The sequence below is a fragment of the Camellia sinensis genome, chromosome 8, assembly GCF_055761805.1.
Source record: "Camellia sinensis isolate YWXY chromosome 8, ASM5576180v1, whole genome shotgun sequence".
NCBI lineage: Eukaryota > Viridiplantae > Streptophyta > Magnoliopsida > Ericales > Theaceae > Camellia > Camellia sinensis.
In genome coordinates this window covers 141,333,287-141,356,071 of record NC_138968.1, presented here as the reverse complement: position 1 = coordinate 141,356,071, position 22,785 = coordinate 141,333,287, and the positions used below count along the sequence as shown (strand labels likewise).

At 31.2% G+C, this 22,785-nt stretch overlaps 2 protein-coding genes across 2 annotated transcripts in view; one reads left to right on the top strand and one right to left on the bottom strand.

The window, feature by feature from the left end:
* Window positions 1-5,326: 5,326 nt before the first annotated feature.
* LOC145796695 (putative 2-oxoglutarate-dependent dioxygenase AOP1) lies at window positions 5,327-7,386 on the bottom strand. Its single transcript, XM_082881860.1, has 3 exons — window positions 6,888-7,386; window positions 6,056-6,383; window positions 5,327-5,756 (listed from the first exon to the last, which is right to left on the bottom strand). Exons 1-3 carry the CDS (start codon window positions 7,256-7,258, stop codon window positions 5,517-5,519), a joined length of 939 nt encoding a protein of 312 aa, XP_082737986.1. The 5' UTR covers window positions 7,259-7,386; the 3' UTR covers window positions 5,327-5,516.
* Window positions 7,387-19,978: 12,592 nt separating this feature from the next.
* The window catches only part of LOC145796694 (uncharacterized), a 34,678-nt gene continuing 31,871 nt past the window's right edge, over window positions 19,979-22,785 (top strand). Inside the window, exon 1 of the mRNA XM_082881859.1 lies at window positions 19,979-20,213. Coding sequence (XP_082737985.1) covers window positions 20,146-20,213 — 68 coding nt within the window. The 5' untranslated portion in view covers window positions 19,979-20,145. The remainder of the gene's footprint in view (window positions 20,214-22,785) is intronic.

Genomic DNA, 22,785 nt, shown 5'->3' with positions numbered 1-22,785 from the left:
GCAGAATGCTATCTAGCTGAAGAGTGTATGCAATTTTGTAGTGGGTATATGAATAAAGCAGCTGAAATTGCTACTCGACATATTCGCAATATAGAGTTTGAAAGTGAAACAATACTAGAAGGATGCCCAATTACTTCGGGAAAATCAATAACGATACCAGATGATGTGTTGCAAATTGCTCATGGATGTGTGTTGATAAACAGTGCAGAAGTCCAACCTTATCTAGAGTAAGTATGATGAGTTAAATATTCCTTTGTAATTGACTATTCAAAGAATATTGAGTTCTTATCATTTTGCTTTCTTATTAGGATGCATGCGGAGAAGCTTAAGCGTTCAAATGGGCGTTTATTGAGGGATGCTACACTACTACATTCTAGACAAATGGATACTTTTTGTCAATGGTTGAAAGAGAAGATCAATTCTAGTGGTAATAAGGTGTTGAATACATTAAAATGGCTTGCAGCTGGCCCAAAAAATAATGCAACGTCATACTTAGGTTATGTCATTAATGGCCATCGCTTTTATACAACCAATGTTGAGAGGGCTACACAAAATAGTGGTGTTTCCATCGAAGCAAAAACTCTTTGTCGAGCTAGTAAGAGAGATACCACACAAGTTGTGAGAAAAATCTTTTTTTTATGGGGTTATTAAATAGATTAGTTTGTTGGACTATTATAAATTCCAAGTCCCCTTATTTAAATGTGATTGGGTAGCTATAGGAAATGGTGTTAACGTTGAAGATGGATTTACTTTGGTTAACTTACAACATGGAAGACATCAATTTGAGAGAGATTCGTTCATTCTAGCCTCACAAGCAAAACAAGTGTTTTATTTGAGAGATAATGATACATCCAGTTGGGAAGTTGTACTTAAAGCACCCCGAAGAAGTTTTCATGACTTTGAAATGTATGATGATGATGCTTACATGCCGTGTGAACATATCGATATAGGTAGGCTTGAAATGGCTAACAGTGATGAAGATGAGTATTATGTAAGGACTGATTGTGAGGGTGTGGAAGTGTTGCTTGATTAATGAGTTACTCTTCATGTTTTGTTGACCTAGTAATGAAGTAAACTAACATTATAAGTACTTGTGTCCTATTGTTATTGATGTTTAAGAATCACTTTTTCACTATGTGATATTTGTGGTATGTATGAAATTAATTAATAATTTTTTTTCCCTTTTTACAAAACACTTTCACATACTTGTATCTCATATAAAAAATATTACTCGATTTGGTTTTGTTCTATCATTTTTGCAAGTGGAATTCTTTTTCTAAGGATTTAGTAATTGAAGTTGCCAACCAACAATGTGTACAGAGGTAACTTTCAAACAAGTTTTTTTTTTTATAATTTATTTATTTTGGGCACACATTTTTAACCAATTATTGGCTGTCTTGTCTTTATTTTTTCATGTGTCATAAAGAGTTCTAAAAAGGCAGAAAAAAGACATAGGAAAGAGTAATAAGCTATAACTGCTGCCACAATGGATAATAGAAGTGGTGGATCCATTAGAATTTCAGATGTAGGTCCCAATACTCAACAAATTGAATCACCAAATGCAAATGGAGTAGCTGACTTTGGTCAAGAACCAAAGGAGAAAACTAGGGGGCCGTCAAAGTTAAAGATGCATGACAAATGCAAACAAAAGTGTGAAGAGATCGACTTCAATGAAAGGAACCAACCAATAAGACAAGAATCGGTGCACTTATCAACCTTAGAAGGGATCTTAGCTTGGGAGATGGTGCCAATTAATGTAGATTATTGGTCTGAAGCTCCATATGAGATTAAGGATAAGTTATGGGCTTGTGTGAAGGTAGTATGTTTATCTAGTTAATTTTTATACAACAATTCATTATTTTTCCCCTTTTCTAATACTAAATGTTTGCTTATATGAAAATGCAGCTTAGATAAAATATACATGATATCCACAAGACACGTGTAATGCAAAAGTTCGCAAAATTGTGGCGCAATTACAAGTCTGAACTATCAAGAAAAGTAAGAACTCTCGCTGTAGCAAGTAAAGGTCATTTAGCATGTAATATTGCCCTTACCAAACATGATAAGATTGGAATGGTTGAATGGAAGGCATTTGTGAAAAATCGACTTTCAAAAAGCTTTATTGTAAGTTTTTCTTCATAACGATTTTATGTAGAAGCTCATTTCTTTTCATAACAATTAAGATAAAGATTAGAAATTTTTAAAAAATGTGGACATTTCAAATGTTTACACTCAGGAAAAAAGTGAAAAATTCAAAGAGATGAGAGTAAAGCAGAAAGAGTTACACATGATGAGTAGAAAAGGCCATGCACGACTAGAGGAAGACATGGTAAGTTTGGCAATATGAACGACATTTATTTCGAAAGCATTTTGATTTTGTTGCTTCCAATTTTGTACTATTTTTTATTTGTTTTTTTTTTTTTAAAGAAAAATCAAAGCCAAGACCCAGATTCCATATCTAGAGTGGATGTTTGGATCAAAGGACATACAAGACAGAAGGGGAAATCTGCCAATGAAGTGCTTCAGGAAGCAGTGGTATGAATTAGCTTAATATGTTTTTAAAGATTGTGAGTTCATTCAATTCAATTGAAAGATTACTAGCTGTTGCTTTACACTTGCTTCTCATGTTAAACAAAATCAGAGAAGAGCTTGAATGTATTTGCAATCTGATGCAATTGCTCTGTTGGACTGAGTTGTGGCTGCAACTGCTGCAACTATTCTGTTGTTCTGAGTTGTGGCCATGGCTGTGGCCTTGGCTGTAGCTTTACCTTGACTTGTAATGCTTTGGCCAATTGCCCATGTTGTGGATTTGGCTACAGCCGTGTAGCCCTTGTGTCCTTCAATTGTCTTGCTGATCTGACCTCCTAAGCCTGCTAGTAGTTACATAAATATGGTTGACATTTAGATTTGGCATACTTTATCCTACCCTTAGAACCCATTTTAATTTAGCATTCAAGTTTGTATTTTGTTAGAATTCAAGTAATAACAATTTTATCGTAATTAGTAAAAATTACCAAGAAAAGGGTTAAAATCATATCCATTGATTTCTTGATGAATAAAAACTATGGAAAAACAAGAACTTCAGAAAGAGGGTAAAAAAAAAAAGAGAGATTGAAATGGAAAAAGATAAGTAGATGTTTAGCTTAAAAATCACACACAACACCTTTTTCATTATTAATTGTATAGTTCTTTTACGTGCACAAAATTGGATGAGAGAAATTAACAAGGAGATTGGGATTTGCTTAATCTCTGTCATAAACCAAATGAAAAGTGACTTTCATTATTGGACTTGCGGTGTTGCTCATAAGCAGATTTTCTGCTGTACAGATTTATAATCTTTACGTATCATTTAATTCTGAGTTGGGAGTGTCTGAGGGTTGAGTTTTGTGAACCATACCCATATTTATAATCTTTATGGGCCTTTAATGCATGTTGCTGGTCTGTCTTAATCAAGGTCTTAAAATTGGTTGGAAGATTCTGCCTATTTAATAATGATAACAAGGTGATTATTGTAATTTGATTAGGAAAAGGACAGGTTGGTATGTTATAGAAGTGATTTTGAATGACTTGTCAAGTCTACTTTTTTCATCTTATCTGTAGAAAATCTGCTTATGAACATGGAAGATGCTTGTGTGTTGTTTAGTTATTTAGCTAAAGTGGAGATCACTCTTGTAAGGAATTTAATTAGTTGGGAATTTCTTCAGTCTATCAATCAGTGTTGGAAATATTACCTTTGACAATGTAGGAGCCATGTCTAAGAGAGTGGTGTCAATTGATGACACTGGATAAATTTATTATTATTTTTTTAACCCATGCGAAATATGCTAAAGTAGTGTCTAAAATTTTTGTTTTTCATGCGATTTGACGAGTTTAAATTATTTTTGTTTATAGGGAATATATAAAATTACAATGCATTATATGAAAGTTGATTTTGTTGTAGAAATAAAAAAATCTAATACAATGATATTGATGATAACTAGTTAAATGAAATTCTTAGTTACGCCATTAAATTTGTTTAGGACATGGACGATATATACAATAGAAGACAGGAGAATTCTAATAACAATGATGGATTAGTATACCATTTCATCAAAGCTACTCTTCAGATCAAATCCTACAGGATTAAGGAATGATTCTGTCAAACTTCAAAAACTTTTGTAGGCAAGTACTCGGCATTATGTTTTGCTTTCTTTGTGCATAGTCTTTCTTGTATACTGCTGATTAATGAGAGCAACTCTTCAATTTTGTCTTTTCCTTGAAGCTTCCTCAAATAAAGACAATGACATCATTATAATATAGCCCCCCCCCCCCCCCCCAACTTTTCTTCTCGTTGGGAGAAAATGGAGTTTTTTTTTTTTTTTCTACGCCTGTAGGTTGATGTGTTTGTTTGTTTGGTTTAGATGACCAAAAAGGGGTGAAGTACACGTGTGTTTGTTTGTTTGGTTTAGATGACCCAAAGGGGATAAAGTACACATGGTGCTCAGCTCTGATTTTTATTAGTTAAAATTGTAAAACTTATTATTTTATTTTATTTTTTAAATAATGGAACTTGGTGAATTAAAAAAAAATGTACATTTTACGGCAAGTAAATTTGGTCATTATACAAAATATTTCACAGTATTCCATGTACGCTGTGGTATGTTCTATTTATCTACGACATACTGAGCAAGTCGTTGTATTATATATTTTACGGCGCATAATCAGCGTTGTTATTTGTTCCACCAAATAACGGCATGTAAAAGTGATCGTAGAAAACGTAACAACGACGCACAAAATTGGCTGTTAAATAGTTTTTAACAGCGTATTATAGCATGTCTTAGAAAAAGTAACAACGATGCATAAAATGTGTTGTTAAATATTTTTTAACGACGTATTATAACATGTCGTTGAAAGTAAATGATTTTCCATAACTAGTCATAATATGACATGCCGATGCATGTCGAAGAAGCATTTTTATGGCGTACATTACGTGCCGTAAAATTATTTTTTGTTGTAGTGTAATGTCATAATTAAAAGAAAAAAAAATTGATTATAACTAAAATAAAAAATAATATAACTAAGGGACATATACTATAGAGGGACAACGATCACGGTGCTAACCTAATAAGAATCTATCAATTAAGTTGGGATACTTCTTGCACCCCTCCTTTATTATATGATGATATCACTAGTAAAGCTCTTGACTATCATCAAGTTACTCAAACTTTTTCCTGATAAAAATAAAATAAAATAAAATAAAAATTAGAGGGATCACAATCTCCTTTGGAGAGGTGATTACTAAAAAAAAAAAAAAAAAAATGCAATATAGAGATGGAAACCACCATACTTCCTCGCCAACATTATCAAATTAAAAACAAAAAAAACAAAAGTAGTACAATATAGGATGGAAACCACTCTAGGATGGAAACCACTCTACCTATTATTCCACAAAAGTAGTACAATATAGGATGGAAACCACTCTATCAAATTATTCCACAGAGTGATAAATAAAGTCGAAACCTCAGTGCCACAAATCATCAAATACCGGCGAAAGTCTGGAGCGCATCCAACCTAGTACTGTTAAGGTATTTGGCAAGATAATCAGAATAAACGAATGTTCGGTAGCGCAGAGGATGTTCTTCGTCTACAAGCTGTGGAGGTATCTCAACACTCACTCCATCCTTTGGAACAGAAAAGAACCCGCACGAAAGCCTCTCTTTGTCACCGCTCATCACCACCCTGTGTTGCACTGCTTCAATTCTTCCATTGGTCCAAGCCTATATATAGTTGCATCATTAAATTGAAAAAAAAAAAAAAAAAAAAAAATTATTCCTTGTGAAAACTCAAAAATATTTGCACATGTAATAATTAAAAAGAAGATAGACAGAGAGAAAAGAAACATTGAATGTAATCTACACGCTAACAACCATTATCAAAATAAACATAATTTTATTTAATCTAATCATATTTATTTTACTTCGTAAAATAAACGGACCCTAATTTATATGACTCTAAAGGAAAGAAGATTCTATTCAATTTTTCATGAAAATCGACAAGATAAGAGTAGAGCACAAACCCGGAGAGCATCGCCAGCAAAGACTACGAAGGCTCCCTTAGGAATGTTAATTTTAATCCATTTTCCTTCTTTACTGAGAACCTCAAGACCTTGCACTGAATTTTGACATAAAATGGTTATGATGGTTTTATCAACGTGAATTGCAAAACCAAGAGGATCTTCATTCTCTTTAGGGAGTCTGTACTTCATGGAACGTAAATAGCCAATAATGTTCTCATCTAGCTCTTTCTCCTTGTAGTACTCTTCTATCCCAAAGCTCTCGAAAATCATTCTCAATAATAGGAGGTTTAGTTCATCCATCTTTGCAGTCATGGAGTTGATAACCTCGCTATCAAAAAATAGAAGTATCCAAATATTATAGTAGGTTTACTTTTACCCCTGTTAATATATCTAAGAATATAACAATCCCATTTATCAAGCACCTTTCAATAAATTTAATAAGATAAGTAAGATAGTGGGTTATATCTGGTCCGATGAGTTTGAATGAAATAATCATTTTTTAAAATTTTATATAGAATGGTTGTTCTTTTAAAATGAAAGATGGTAATTTTATTTATAATGCATTTTATTATTATTTTGTTAGTCAATTAAATATGAGAATGAACATTTTGATACAATAATTATTCCAGTGAATCAAATACTATATTGATTCACTGAAATAAAATAATTAATCCATCAAAATATTAATTCATATGTTTAAAAAAAAAAAATACATTACAAATATAATTATTTTTTACATTTTAAACGAATGATTATTTTATAAAAAAAGTCTAAGAAATTACGATTCCGTTCCGTTCCCCCTTATTCCAAATTGAGCATAAGTATGAGTTACCAGAATTGAGGATTGCCTTGAGGCCACATAAGCTTCTCGAAAGCTTGAACCTCTTCTTCACCATAGACTCCAAGGCTCTCATAGAGAGGCATATATGGGTTGCTGAAAGCGTAACCGCCATGTTTAGGATAAGGTTTTTTGTACTGCAACTTGGTCTTCACTGGGAGATCGAATATCTCGGCGGTGGTCTTGAACAATATTTGTTGAAACTCTAATGGGATGTTCTCATAATCAAGCATAAAGACACCATATACTTCGCAGGCGTCTCTCACCTTTCCAGTCATCGCTTTCCATTCTTCGCTCTGTCTATCCAAACTCAATACCTCATTTGTAAGAGAAATTGAGGGGATCATTTCAGCAGCCTCACCCATACCTCTCTCTTTCTCTTTTTCTCTCTTCTGTATTTTGTTTTTCTATCGTCCGAGAGACAATGTGGGTTCAAGTACCTATTTATAGAGAGGACAAATCTTATGTATCTCATTATAAACCTGTGTGATTCATATATCATGTGGGTTCAAGTACCTATTTATAGAGACGACAAATCTTATGTATCTCATTATAAACCTGTGTGATTCATATATCACTCATAAAATATGTAATTTTATTATAAATTGACCTAATAAAATATTTAAAATTTTATAATTAATATTGTAAAAATTTATAATTTAATTATAATATTTCTCGTTATGTCAATTTTTTAATAAAGTTATATATTTTATGAGAAGATCCACATCATAACATTTTTTTTTCCCTCAATAGACATGCACAATAACAAATAAGAGTGTTAGAAACTAAAATGTTTTAGGGGAGTTTGGAAAGAAATTTTTTTAGCTTTTTTGGTTAAAATAGTACTAAAAGACAAAATAGGTTAAAATACACTATTTTTTACTAAAATAGTCTCTAAAAGTAAAAATTTTATTGCAAAAGACATTTATGGATCAATTTCTATTGTCATAATGATAATCGCTAAAAGGTCGTCTAGAAAAGTCCAAAACAAAGTTTTTAACAATAAAATTTTAAAAATGTCACTAATAAATAGACTTTTAGGGACAAAATAATTTGGTCTAAAAATGATTTATTTTTTGAGACAAAAATTTGGTTCCAAAAGGATAATAATTCATCACTAATGTCTAATTTTTGTTGCTAAAAATAAAATAACGGCATTTTTCGCAACAAAAATATTTAGTCCTTAAAAAATAATTTTGTCGCTAAATTTTAATCTCTAAAACCTTAATTTTTTTGTAATGATGGTTGTGTTTAGTTTAGTTTTAAAAATAATTTTTAAGAGTTTAAAACCTAAAATTTGTTTGATTTAAGCTTCGTTTGATTTTGGATTTTTTGCTGAAAAAGCATAAAAATAAAAAATTAGCTATATAAATCAATGAAATAAAATATCACATTTAAACCATAATCATTACGCTTTTTCTTTTATAAAATTCAAGAAAACCAAAAAAACCAAACCAAACGAGGCTCAAAAAGCCCCAACACAAAAAAGTCCGCTAAAAAAGCCAATATCAAACGAGACCCATGATACCCCTACGGGCCCAACAGTACTCGACGAGTTCTAAATTTTTATCTACTTGGAAAAATAAGTCAAAATAACTATTCCCTCCAAACCATAATAATAGTCATTTTTGGAAAATTGAATTTTTTTTAGTAGTATAATTATTTCATTTTAAAAATATTAATTTTTCAAAATTACTCTTTAATAGTACTTTTTTTGAAAATATCAATTGTTATAATTGTATTTTTTGTGTTGTTAATGAATTTAAAAGAATGGCAAAGTAAAAAATTCATATTATTATAGTCCTTCATTTTTGAAAATGGATTAATATTTTAGAATAACAAATTAAATAAGGGACTAATATTTTAAGACGAAAAAAATAACATTTTTTTACAATATGTTATTTTGAAAAAATAATTAAAATTTGACTTTATTATTATTATTTTTTTGACTATTTTAGACAAACATATAAAAAATATGATAGATAATATAATCCAAAATAAATTAAAAATTAGAAAATAATTTTTAATCATATTTTCAAAATAGCCCAATATACATTTATAAAAATATATTTTAGAGTTCTAAAATAAGATTAATTTATCTTTTTTTTTCTTATTTAGCCTGTGTTTGGCAAGGGTTTTTTCAGACTTTTTTGGCTATTTTAGCCACAAAAAACAAAATAGGCTATTTTAGCCATAACAAACAAAGCATCACATCCAACCTATAATCATTACATTCTTCTCTCACAAAAAAAGTCAAAAAAGCTAAAAAGCCAAAAAGCCCTTCCCAAACCAAGCTTTTTAGCCCAGGCTAAAATAGTCAAAAAAGCTAAAAAGGTAAAAAATCAACCCACTTCCTAAACGGAGGCTTATTTATTTATTTATTTTTGAAGTGTGCCAGCTGAATAGAACCGCTTTTGGAGCAATTCTGCTAGAGCTCTAGCAAAGTCCTACGTTTATAAGAGTTACAAAAAAATTGTACTTTCATAACTCTCTATCAAAGTCCTACATTAAAAAAAAAAAAAAAAACAAAACTGTACTTACATAACTATTCACTTTGCTTGGTTATAATTTTTTTAAAAATATTTTTAAAAAATTTTATTTTCTTATTTTTCATATTTTGTTGTTTTTACTAATTTTTTTTAATATTTTAAGTAAATTTTTTTTACTTTTTAGACATACTTAACATAACTATACCTAAAAAGTAAAAAAATTGTGAAAAAAACTTTTTAAAAATTCATTAAATATCAAAAATATAAAAAAAAAATACGAAAATTCAGTATATTTTTTTATATTTTTATGTATTTATTAATTTTTTAAAATATTTTTTTATAATTTTTTTACTTTTTAAATACATCTAAGTAAGATACATCAAAAAAAATATTTAAAATTTTAAAAATATTAACTAAAAATAAAAAAATATAAAAACTAAAAAATTTAATTTAAAAAAAATTTAAGTTAAAAAATTTAAACCAAATACACTTATTACTATTTTTTCCATCTGTATTGCACTTGTATAATAAATACAGGTTGTTGGCGGCGGAACACGGGCGGTGTTGTCACATCACCTCTGCTAACATATTTCAATTGTTTAATAAATACAAATCCTTCGTTTAGAATGTGAATTATGTTTTTTATTTTTTAATTTTTTTAATTATTTTAGTTTAAGATAAAAAAAAATTTGTTTAGGATAAATTTTTTAATTTTTATAAGAAAAAAAATAAAATACTTATAATTTAAATTTAACATTTTATATTAGTAATTTTTTAATTTATTTTACATTTTTATGACTATTTTAACCAAAAACGTTCATGTCAAACATAGCTAAAGTAACGTTTTTTTTACAATGGAGTATTTTAAAAAAATAGTAAAAGATTAATTTAATGAATTTTTTATATAAAAAATTAAGAATATGATGTGACTAAAAAAACTAAAAAATGAAAAAAAAAAACTAAAAAAACTAATCTTTCTAAATTGCACCAATGTACATTTATACACTTTATTTCACTTGTATGATAGGAGAATGGCTTTTTTCCAGTCTAATCTCGGGTTAGAGGGTACTATTGGGCCCGTAGGGGCTATCATGGGTCTCGTTTCAATAATTTGAACTGTTAACGTGTAGAACTCGTCGAGTACTGTATGCTTTGAAACAATCACTTTGTCGATATCTGATCAAATCAGTTTTGTATGAAAAAATGGACGATAAAAAATATACGGCTTACAAAAATCTGATTTGATCACATAGTTATCGATATCTGATCAAGGTGATTATCTATAAGCATATATTATTCGACGAGTTCTACACATTGACGGTTCAAATTATCGAAACAGTACCCGTGATGGACCCCCACGGGCCCAACAGTACCCTCCAGTCCGATCACGGACCGAAGGGAAGCCATTCCCTTATAATCAATACAAGTTGTTGGCAGCAGGACATGGACAGTGCTGTCACACCACCTATGCTCACATACGTCGATAGCCCTACAAACAACTAAGCGATTCATGAATAGTTCGAGTTCAACTCGTTTAAAATTTATTTGAGCTCGACTCATTTATTAAATGGATGAACTCGAGATCGAGCTCGATTTTTAAGTTCATTTATTAATCGAGTTAAGCTCGAGTAGTCTTAAGTTTGGCTCAATAAGATTCGTAAACATAAAAATAAATTAATTAATATTTATTTTTAATAATATCTTAAATAAATTTTCAGTAATTTATTTTATTTTTTATTTATATTTGGTGTTCGCGTAAATTTACATATTTGATTAATGAAATTTATTATTAATATAAGTATTATTATGTATTTTACTCATAATTTTGCATTTTTTAATTTTGAGCTCGAATTCGAACTCGGCTTGTTTATGTAATCAAGTGAGCTCAAGTTCAACAAATATTTGACAAGCCGAGCTCTAACTCGATTTTTGAAGCCCAACTAGAGCTCGGCTTGAGCTTGAGTTTAACTAATTCTTAATAAACGAGCTTGAACATTCAAAAGCTCAACTCGGTTCGGCTCGTTTGCAACCCTATATGTCGGTAAATTTTAATAGAAATTTGAAGGGAAAAAAAAAGAGAAAAAAAATAAGTGATACATTTATTTTATTTTTTTAAATTTCTACATAAACTTATAATTCAAACACAATTATAAAATTTATTTCAAATTCATTTTGATTAATAAGGTTCATTGAGAATATAATTCATAAAAAATTTAGATGATCAAACATTAATTTGTTTTTTAAAAAGTTATCAAAATCATATTAATTGTTTATTTTTTTAAAAAAATAATTGTTTTTTTTTTATATGACTACTAACCTAATTTTTTTTATGAATATCTATTCAACGAATCTTACAATATGAATTGTTTGGATCATCAAAATAAGTTTAGGACACGCCCTACGGGCTTCACAACACGATTTTGTGCACCAACTCCACTTCAATGTTATTGGATCCGTGAGGTCTATTACGAGTTCTATTTTAATTCATATAATATTTAATCTCTTTTTCATTCATAATTCCATAATCATACATATTAAAAAATGATTGTCATTTATTTTATATTATTACATATATTACTTATGAGTTTACCCATCATTTGTTATAATTTCAATCCTTTTGGCTTTCTTAAAATGAATGTTGATGTTATTATGCCAAAATTTTAATACTTATAATATTTTTGCTAAGGAAAATATTTAAGACTAACAAAAAAAAATCTCCTATTATATGACCCATTGCACTCATTGAGTTTTTTTGAAAGATAAAAAATAAAATAAAAAACCCTTTTTTTTTTGAGAAAAATTTTAAAAACTTTGGTATTACATGAAATGATTCTTTGATATTAGATTTTCACGGGATAGCCATGTATACTGGAGAATGAACTTAGGCACGTTTGTTTGGCCACATAAAGGAAGGGATTGGAATGTGTATGAAGTGGGGTCCACCAATGGCACGTATGCTTTGGGCATACACTAAAGATTAAGATTCTAAGACCATGTTTGTTTAACGAATTAGGTTGGATGAGATTGTTAGTTAAAAGATTGTTAGTAAAAAGATTGTTAATGTGGGGATTATTAATGAGGAGATTAAGCAAAAATGTGTTTGTTTTGATGATAGTATGGGATAGGAATGGCAACGGGGCGGGGCCGAGTATCACACTTCCCGTCCCCGATCCCCGATTGTGAATATCTCCCCGGCCCCGATCCTCGACGGGGAACCTACCGTCGTCCCCATTCCCCCGCCCCCTAACGGGGATCGGGTTTCCCCGACCCCGAAATATCCCGACCCTTTTTTTTCATCATCATCAACAATCATCAACAACTTTGAAAAAAATAAAAAATAATAAAAAAAAATTCTAGTTCAATCATCAACAATCATCAACAACAATTCATCAATCATCAACAATCATCAAAAATGTACAAGCCTTCAGATCTGGTTCATTTTCTTTCACCATCTGGTTCAGATATGAGAAATAGAGAAGAAAAATACCTTAGATTTAGAACTGAAATGAAGAGAGAGAAGATAGGGGGAAGGGAGAGAGAGAGTCGTCTTACCAAACCCCATACTTCTTCGCCGGCGACGATGGCAGGGTATGCAGCGGAGCTGCCGCAGCGAACGACGACCGCGACAGTGCGAACGACGAGCGACCGCAGTGAAGAAGGAGAAACGAAGAGAGGAGAGAGAGTGTGGAATGGCAGAGGCGGTGAGGGAGGAGAGGCAGCCGTCGTGTGAGAGAGAGGGAGGCGAAACCCACAACTGTGAGTGAGAGAAAGAGAGAGAGAGGGAAGGAGGCGAAACCCACAGTTGTGAGAGAGAGAGAGAGAGCAACACCAATGTGTTTGTGTGAGAGTGTGGCAACCAAACCCTAAACACACACACACACACACACACACACACACACACACATATATATATATATATATAAATAGGGGTATAATGGTAATCTTACATTGGGGACTGAACGGGACGGGGGCGAGGGTGAGGCCGAGGACGAGGGCGAGGCCGGGCCGGGCCCGGGGCTGGGACATGTATCCCCGTCGCCGGCCCGAATATCATCGGAGATTTCTTTTTGAATACCATCCTCGGCCTATCGGGGGAATTTTTCGGGGAATAACCGCTCAATTCAAGATCGGAGGGTCGAGTCTCCGTCGGGCCAAGTTGAGATTGTCGTCCCTAGTATAGGAGATGATTAGTAATGAGATTGTTAAATTATTTTTATATAAAATAAATAAATAAATTATTTCTATATTAAAAAAAAAACTAAAACAAAATTAAAACAAACAGATGTACTTGGTCAAAAAAAATAAAAATAAAAAAATAAAATTTTTATATAAAATAGACTCAATCATCTCACTATTTTTCTAATCACATCTAAAATTCACGCAAACTAATCCCCCTACTGAGAGGATTAGCAAGCCGCTTGGAGTAGCAATTCTTGCTAATCCCCCTCTATAAGGAAGCCACCAAACAAGGGTTAGTGGGACCCACTTCCTTACTACTCCAATCTCACCCCCTAATTTTCCAAACAATCATAACCCAAGTCGATTACTAATCCCTCCTATGTGGGTGGATTAGGTTGGTTAAATTTTGGATGAGATTAAAAAAATAGTTAGTGAATTGAGTTTATTTTATATAAAAATATTATTTTTTAATTTTATTTTTTTAATCAAATGCACATGTTTATTTTAATATTTGTTTTAGTTTTTTTAATCTATAAATAATTTATTTATTTATTTTATATAAAAATAATTTAACAATCCCATAACTAACCATCTTCAATATTATCATTAAAACAAACACACTTTTACTTAATCCCCTCACTAACAATTCCTACATTAATTATCTATTCATTAATTATCCTTTCACTAATAATTTTATTGAACTTAATTCGCTAAACAAACATGAACTTATAGTGTTGGTGTATAATTGGGTTTATTTCCTATGCATCAAATCGAGAGTTATTTATCTCATATGTCTAGCTATATTTGGGTGTCACATAGAAGCAACAAGAAGTGAAATTTTTGCTTAATTTACGCTAAAATCTATAAAAAGGTAAAATAAGTTAAAATAGTTAATAAGATAAAATATCACATCAAATTTATAATTATTTTATTTTTTCTCTTATAAACATCGCATTTAATTACAAAAAAATTTAATTATCTTTTCAAATATAAAAATTTTAACCTACTAAAATAGTTAAAAAACTAAAATAACCTATTAAAATATCAACTTGCAAACACCCACGTTGTAATGTTTATTTCTCTCTCTCCAAATCATTTGCATTAATTCTAAAAGTTTTAATCTTACTAAAAAATTAATATAATTATATAAATTTATATATTTTTTCCAAATGTAATTATCTATAAGAAATGATACCACTAAAATGTTATCCCTTCTTTTTTGTTTTTGGTGAACGACTAAAATAATATTGAGCACTGATAGAGGCCTCGAATCCGAGGCCTCGAATTTGCCTCGGAAGTGTGTTTTTTTTTTTTTTTTTTTTGACTTTGTGTATTATTTTTTTAAGGTGGTTATATGTATGGATGTACCAAAAAAATTAAATATTTCGTACCAGTTCATTGTAGAAAAATATATAAAATTAATAAATTGATCAGTCAATTTTGGATCAGTCAATTTTATCACTCAACCGGTCCAACCTAATTGATTGATCACTGCTGGTTAAAATTTATTAATTCCATATAATTTTGTATGATGAGTTGGTGCAGGATGTCTAATTTTTTGACACACCCCTACATATGACTACCTTTAAAAAAAATAAAAATAAAAAACACAGCCCAATAAATAAAATAAAATAAAATAAAAAAATTTATCAGTCAATTTTATTATTCAATCAGTCTAACCCAACTCACTTGCAAAATATCTAATTTTTTAGCACATCCCTATACATAAACTATCCTTGCAAAAAGAAAAGAAAAGAAAAGAAAAAAAATACCAAACTAATTGTCTTAAGTTAAAAGAAAAGAAAAAAAAAAAAATGAGATTCGAGGCAAATTCGAGTCCTCATATTCGAGGTCTCAGACATCTTCGAATAATATTACTTCCATAAAATGTATGGATCGAGCCAGCGAAAGAGAGGATAACATGTAGAAACAGATGGGTGCTCGTGTACGGCGTGGCTTGTGCAACGTGGCCCTAGTCTACACGCGGGGGCAGGTGGTAAAATGTTTTATTTTATTTTTTTCCAACTTGATGAGCCATAGGGTTCATCATAGGATTAATTTAATAACTATAATTGTTATTTAATTGTTTTCTTAATAATTAATCTATTTTTAAAAATACATTTGTCATTTATTTTTTTTAAAAAATAAACACAATAAAATAAAAATTTTATAATTATTAGATTGATTTATTTTTTTTATAAATGAAATATACAAAAAAAAATTATAAAATAAACAGTTTGAATTATTAAAATAGAACCCGTAATAGGTTTCACTAAAATATATTATACCTAAGTTAGTTTATTACATTTGTTTCCTAAAAAATTAATAATTTAGTTTTCAAATAATATTTATCGTTTATTTTTTCATAAATAAATATCATAAACTAACATAATTACAATAATTGAATTAATTTATTCTTTTATAATTAATATATATTATAATATAGAAAAGAAACGATTTAAATCACAGGACAATTGTTGTCCTATAATTAGGCCTAATTTAGGAAATTTACTAAAAGTTAATTTTTGATTTTTAACCTATTTTTAATTATATTACTTTTCTACTTTTTTTTTTACACATTTTTAAAAAAAAATTAAAAAATATCACCGACTTGCCATTAGGCCCACAAGCAAATTAATAAATATCACAATTAAATATCACAATCAACACATCCAGTTAATACCGGTAATTACCCACCCGCTACCAAGCACTCAAGCAAATTAATAAACATCACAATCAGCACATTTTCATCACCACAAGCAATAAAATAAGAGTAATGCTAGAGACCCCAAATATTCTACCAAAAGTTTTACCAAATGTCTCACATGGGTGTGGGACCCACACAATGTGGGTCCCATGTGGGTCCCACACCCATGTGAGACATTTGGTAAAACTTTTGGTAGAATTTTTGGGGCCTCTAGCATTTTTGATAAAATAAACAAAATAGCAAACTAATTATTTCAAAAACCAAAGTACATGCACTCCAACAGGTTTCAACATATACAGGGAAAATAGTACCGAAAGGGCGATGTAAGGTGCTTAACACCTTCCCTATTTGTAACAAAAAACTCCTAAACCCATCTCTGATTCACACAAACCATTAACGAGAGTCATTAAAATAAAACAGACCCCACATTAGTAAATAGAAAATATAAAAGTATTGGCTCATTAAAAATCTATTTTCTGGGTAGCCTAACACACCCAAATTCTATGTTAGGTGGTGACTCTAAGTAAGTCTTTCAAGGGTCTGAATAAAGTAATAGAATTAAACAATATTGTCATCGTCGCTATTAAAAATTCAGATTTTTCCCAAACAATATTTTCAAGTGCAACATTAGTGTATTTTTCTTAACGTAACACTTCAATCATTGTAATGCACAAAAACTCATTAGTGTATTTTTTAAAACGTAACACTCTAATGTAACATCAGAAAATCACACTAGCAACAACCGACACTTCAGCCATCAATCTTTCACACCTCACCTATCAATTTCCACACAAAAAAACAAAAAAAAAGAATCAGAAAATTGAAAAAATGAATTACAAAAGGATATTCACTTATACTCAAATGATACCAAATCAAATAAATATAATTTTTAAAACAAAAAATACTAATTGATTCATAAAAAAAACTCTTAAAATTAAATTGATCAACATTTCCCCTTATAAAATTTATAAGTAAATTTTCCAAATAACAAAAGGAGCAATACGTATGTATAAGCTTTATATATATATATATATATATATTTTAATCATGCACTACTACAAAAATAGTTAAAGATCATATTTTGACAAAAAAAAAATATCTCACTTTTATTAGAAGTGTGATAAAAAAAATTAGATTGATATTTTAATCACACTTAATTTGATTGAGTGTGATAATATTCATTTTTTATGTCACTTTTCAATTAAGTGTGATTATATATATATATATATATATTTTTAATTACACATTCTAATTAAAGTGTGATTATATATACATAATCACACTTTTTAAATAAGTGTGATTATATATATATATTTTTTTTTTAATCATACATTCTAATTAAAGTGTGATTATTTATATATTTTTTAATCACACATTCTAATTAAAGTGTGATTATATATACACTACTACTTTTTAAATAAGTGTGATTATATATATATTTTTTAATCACACCTTCTAATTAAAGTGTGATTATATATACATTACTACATTTTAATCACATTTTTTAAATAAGTGTAATTATATATACTTAATTACACTCCACTACAAGAAAAAGCATCTTTGGCGACTAAAAAAACACCTTTGGTCGCTGGAAGTATAGGTTTTGGCGACTAAAAAAGTATTAGTAGCCAAAAGTAAAGATTTTTGGCGACGAAAAAAATTTAGTAGCCAAAAGTATATGTTTTGGCGACTAAAAATCTATTTGGTTGCCCATATATGGCTTTTACAGACTAAAAAAATTTTAGTAGCCAAAAGTAAGCTTTTTGGCAACTAAAAAGATGTTTGGTCGCCAAAAGTGAGCCTTTTACCGACTAAAAAAATTTTAGTAGCCAAAAGTGAGGCTTTTTGGCGACCAAAAAAAATTTAGTAGCCAAAATAGAGGCATTGGGCAACTAAAAAGATGTTAGTAGCCAAAAGTGAGGCTTTTTGGCCACTAAAAAGAAGTTTAGTCACCAAAAGTGGTAATTTTAGCCCGAGAATTAAATTTTTTAACGACTAAAAATAATTAGTAGCCAAAAGTATAGAATTGGCGACTAAAATTATGTTTAGTTGCCAAAAGTGGTCTCTTTTTTTTCTAGTAAATAATTTATTTTTACATAAATTATGTTCAATAAAAAATAATTATCTTTATATATATACTTTTATATTAATACGGGTCTATGTACTATATAAATAATATATGTTGCATATATAATCATATGGTATTATAGAGGCGTAGTGGAAAGAGTGTATTATAAAAGATTTATGGTGTGAGAGGGGTTGATGATTCGAATCTCTACAAGAATCTCAAATGAGAAGCTAGTGAGTGTAAAAATTTTTTTTTTTTTCGCGAATGAGCTTTTGGCAACTAAATGGTGTGATCTAAATATTTTTAATCACACTTAAAAAGTGTGATTTAAATATTATTAATCACATTTAAAAAGTGTGATCTAAATGTTATTAATCACACTTAAAAGGTGTGATAAAAAATGATCCCTTTTAATCACACTCTCAAAGATCACACTTTAATAAAACTTAAGAGTTGTGATTAAATAACATATATTACACAAAAAAAAATGTGATCTTTATCTGTTTTTGTAGTAGTGATGATTGTGGGTTCGTGATGACATTCTAGTGGAAAACAAATACACAATCATAAAATCACTCATCACAAATCTTGCTTTAAAACAAAAAACAAACATCATATTAAAAGAAAGATAATAGAAACTAGATTCTCTTTATTACATAATTATTGATTCTCATTATTACATAATTATAATAAAACATTGTCATTACGAGTTTTTTTAGGAAGATGATTAAAAGTTGATTTTTTAATTTTTTTAAAGCTTTTATTAAAAAATATTTAAATAATGTGAGAGATAACGTGAGAGATAATGTGACTCAAAATGAATTAAAAACAAAAAGATACTTTTAACCATTTTTTCAAATTTAACAGCTAAAAGATAAAAAATAAAAATATATAATTATTTCAAATTAAGAAAAATTCATTGCACTCTCTAAGATTGTTTTTCATAACCGTTAAATAATATAATAAATATCATTCATTATGAAATGACTATAGTGCACGCCTTTTAAAAAGTGTGTACCATATACACCTTATAATTATAGAAAAAAAATGATATAATTTCATACTTTCTGAGTCAACTTCAAAAAAAAAAAAATGGTTATAATCAAACACAAAAAAATCTTAACTAAATATTTCGAATTAACACTACAACAAAATTGACTTTTTACGGCACCACATTAACGACATACAATAAATGTACACCGTAATTTTCCACTTTTACGACTTGTTTTTTTTACACATCGTAAATACTTTTCCAACCACGGCATGCCTATTGCGTAGGCCGTGAATACTAGCAACAATGATTTTTTTACGGCTTGCAATGTTTGCCGTAAATAATAAAATTCTCAATGACATGCATATGGCATGCCGTTAATACATTAACTATATATGACACACATACACCAGCTATGAATAGTATTGCACTTTTCATAGTGCATAAAAGACCCGCCATTAAAAGTTTTACACTTTTTACGACGCACACGACGCTTGTCGTTAAAAGTATTACCTTTTCACAATGCACCATGCATGTCGTGTACTGTGTGTTAAAAATTTAGGCGCGAAGGTGAAATTTACTGCCGCCAATTCAACAAAAAAAAACAAGAAGAGAGAAGAATATATTAGAAAAACAATACATACATCAACTGTTTGGCTTCTGACCAATTCTAATCATCAGTTGTTCGAAGGGTTTCAATCTTTATTCGGCGGTGAGGGAGAAGGATCAGACGACGCCGATTGTGACAGTTGCAGTGGAGCTGGTGGTACTGCCGTTGGACAGTGGCGGCGGCGTTGGAGCTAGTTGCGACAGCGATTATGAGCCCGACGGGGTTCGTCGGGATGCACCTCCGTATTCTCGCTCCGATTGATTCTCCGATAACCTGGTATGTCTTTGCTTCTACATCTTATATATATATATATATATGCTATTGTTATTATTTCCCTAACTTATCTCTACTTCTGAATCGTTTCTGTATCTGTGTTGTTTTGCCTCTAAATTTTTTTTGTAAACCCTTATCTTTGCTTATCTCTACTTATCTTATATATATATATGCTATTGTTATCATTTTCCTAACTTATCTCTGCGTTTGAATCTCGGGTAACATGAAATCAAGATTGGTGGTGATACCTTCAATTTACAACTTATGAGTTTTTTATTTTTTATTTTTTCTAGAAGTACTTCAACTTACACAATCAAGCAAAATCAAGAGTCTTTTATTTTGGGTCTAATTTCCAGTAAAATGCACAAAATAAAATTCACAAAAAAATCCACAGTTTAGCGACAGTAGTGGGTTTTTTATCGATTTCATTTTGCCCTCACCCAAGCAGGGGACTTTTAAACTACTCTTTGTTGTAAAGTAATTCCTTGACAATACCTAGAAGAAGCCAGAGTGTAATTTTGGCTGAAAAAGTTGTTATAACTGTAACAAGCCCGCGGGGGACCTCGCTACAGCTCGGACTCGATTTGTAGTCACGGTTCTTAATCTGAACCAAAGAGTCCAAATCCGGCAAATCGTTTTGAGAAACTGATTTTTGAAAAAGTAGTGCCAAACATGGACTGCTTTGCCAGATACAGAGTCGCCACCTAAATATTTTATTTTGGGAAATTTAGGAAACCCTGACTCGGTGCCAAAAGGCCACGTGTCCGTCATCACCAAAGTTGCCTCGGCTCGGGAACTTGGGTACGATTGGGGAAGGTCACTTCGTGAGCACCCCCGCTCGCCCGGTCATAGACCGGCCTCTACTAACCATGATATCAATTTTTGAAAACATTGTGAGTTCTTATACCGGTTATTAGCCTAGGTTACTATGTGATGCGCACGGCATACAAGTATAGACCGGGTCGCCCGAATTGGAACAAAACATTTCATGCTTGTTTTTGAAAATGGTTTGCTACCCGCAGGTAGGCTTAAAACATTTGATGTTTTACTCCAATTCAGATAACACAGCCTCCACCCACAGGCATTCAGGCAGTTAAATCATGTAAGCACATAGCCTCATGGTAAGCATGCTATTCATGGCAACACTCACACGCATGCAAGGATGCTAAAGCATAAAACTTACCGGGTACTCCAAGCCAAAACAAAAACTGTATTAGAAATCATGCATGATCCTAAGTATACAGAAATGCCTAATGCAACGCATGCAAAATGCAACTATAGCAGGCTCGACTATTCTAAGATGGTATATGAAATGCTACAATTACCATGTATTCAACTTGGAATTGAAAGTACGATGCAGTTAGTATGGTGCGCCGAGCCCGGTGCATGCAATACAGATGAATGATGCAAACATGCTGTCATATTGTATGCTAATTTAAATATGCCCTAATTTAACCATCATAAGCGGATAAATAAAAGGGAGAAAGACGTGGGGTTGGAAGACATACATCACACTCACCCACACTTATTACAGTTGTGCCCTCGCAGAGAGGGTCCGAATAAATATACAGTCCAAATATTACAGTCCTGAATAAAAGAATATTACAGTCCAAAATATTACAAAATCCTAATTAATTAAAGAATTAACTAAGAAAACAAATAACACTGGCGTGCAAGCCAGGGACTGCCTTGTTTCTGATGAATGGTGCATGTCCGGATTGTCTTGCGCAGAAATCCACCGGAATGCCCCAATTAGCCTCTGTTTACACCTGTTCTTGAAATGCGTGCCAATTCCCAAAAAGTTGCTGATTCCTGATTTTGCTGCAACAGAGAGCAGGAAAGGGGCATAGCAATGTATTTGCACAGATATATGCATGTCTCGATCCTCGTGCCACCAATCACGCATACCGAGGCATGATGGCCGAGGAGTCGAAATGCACAACTCAATATAGGATGAATGCACATGAAACTACAACTAAAACCTAACTCCATCATGGATAATCCGGAGTGTCGGTGACTGGGGAATTGAGACACATTCCGTCACTCGGAGTACGAAATGTACCTCGTTTCCCGTGCCCGGGCTAACTCCTATTCCGGACATGATGCAGTATGCATGATATGCATGAAATGCAACTAAGATATAGTCCTAACATACACAGAATGCTATGAAAATGAAATGCCTCGAAGTGCGTGCACACGGGCATGCAAACCGAGAAAATGATATGTGTCTCGAAATGCGTGCACGCGGGCGCGCAAATCGAGGCGATGATAAATGCAATGAAGATGAAGTGCCTCGAAGTACGTGCACTTGGGCACGCAAACCGAGGCGATGGTAAAAACAATGCGAATGAGGTGCCTCGAAGTGTGTGCACACGGGCACGCAAACCGAGGCGATGATAGCAACAATGAAAATGAGGTGCCTCGAAATGCGTGCACACGGGCATGCAAACCGAGGCGATGACGAAATGTAATGAAGAAAATGAGGTGCCTCGAAGTACGTGCACGCAGGCGCGCAAACCGAGGCGATGATAAATGCAATGAAGATGAAGTGCCTCGAAGTACGTGCACTCGGGCA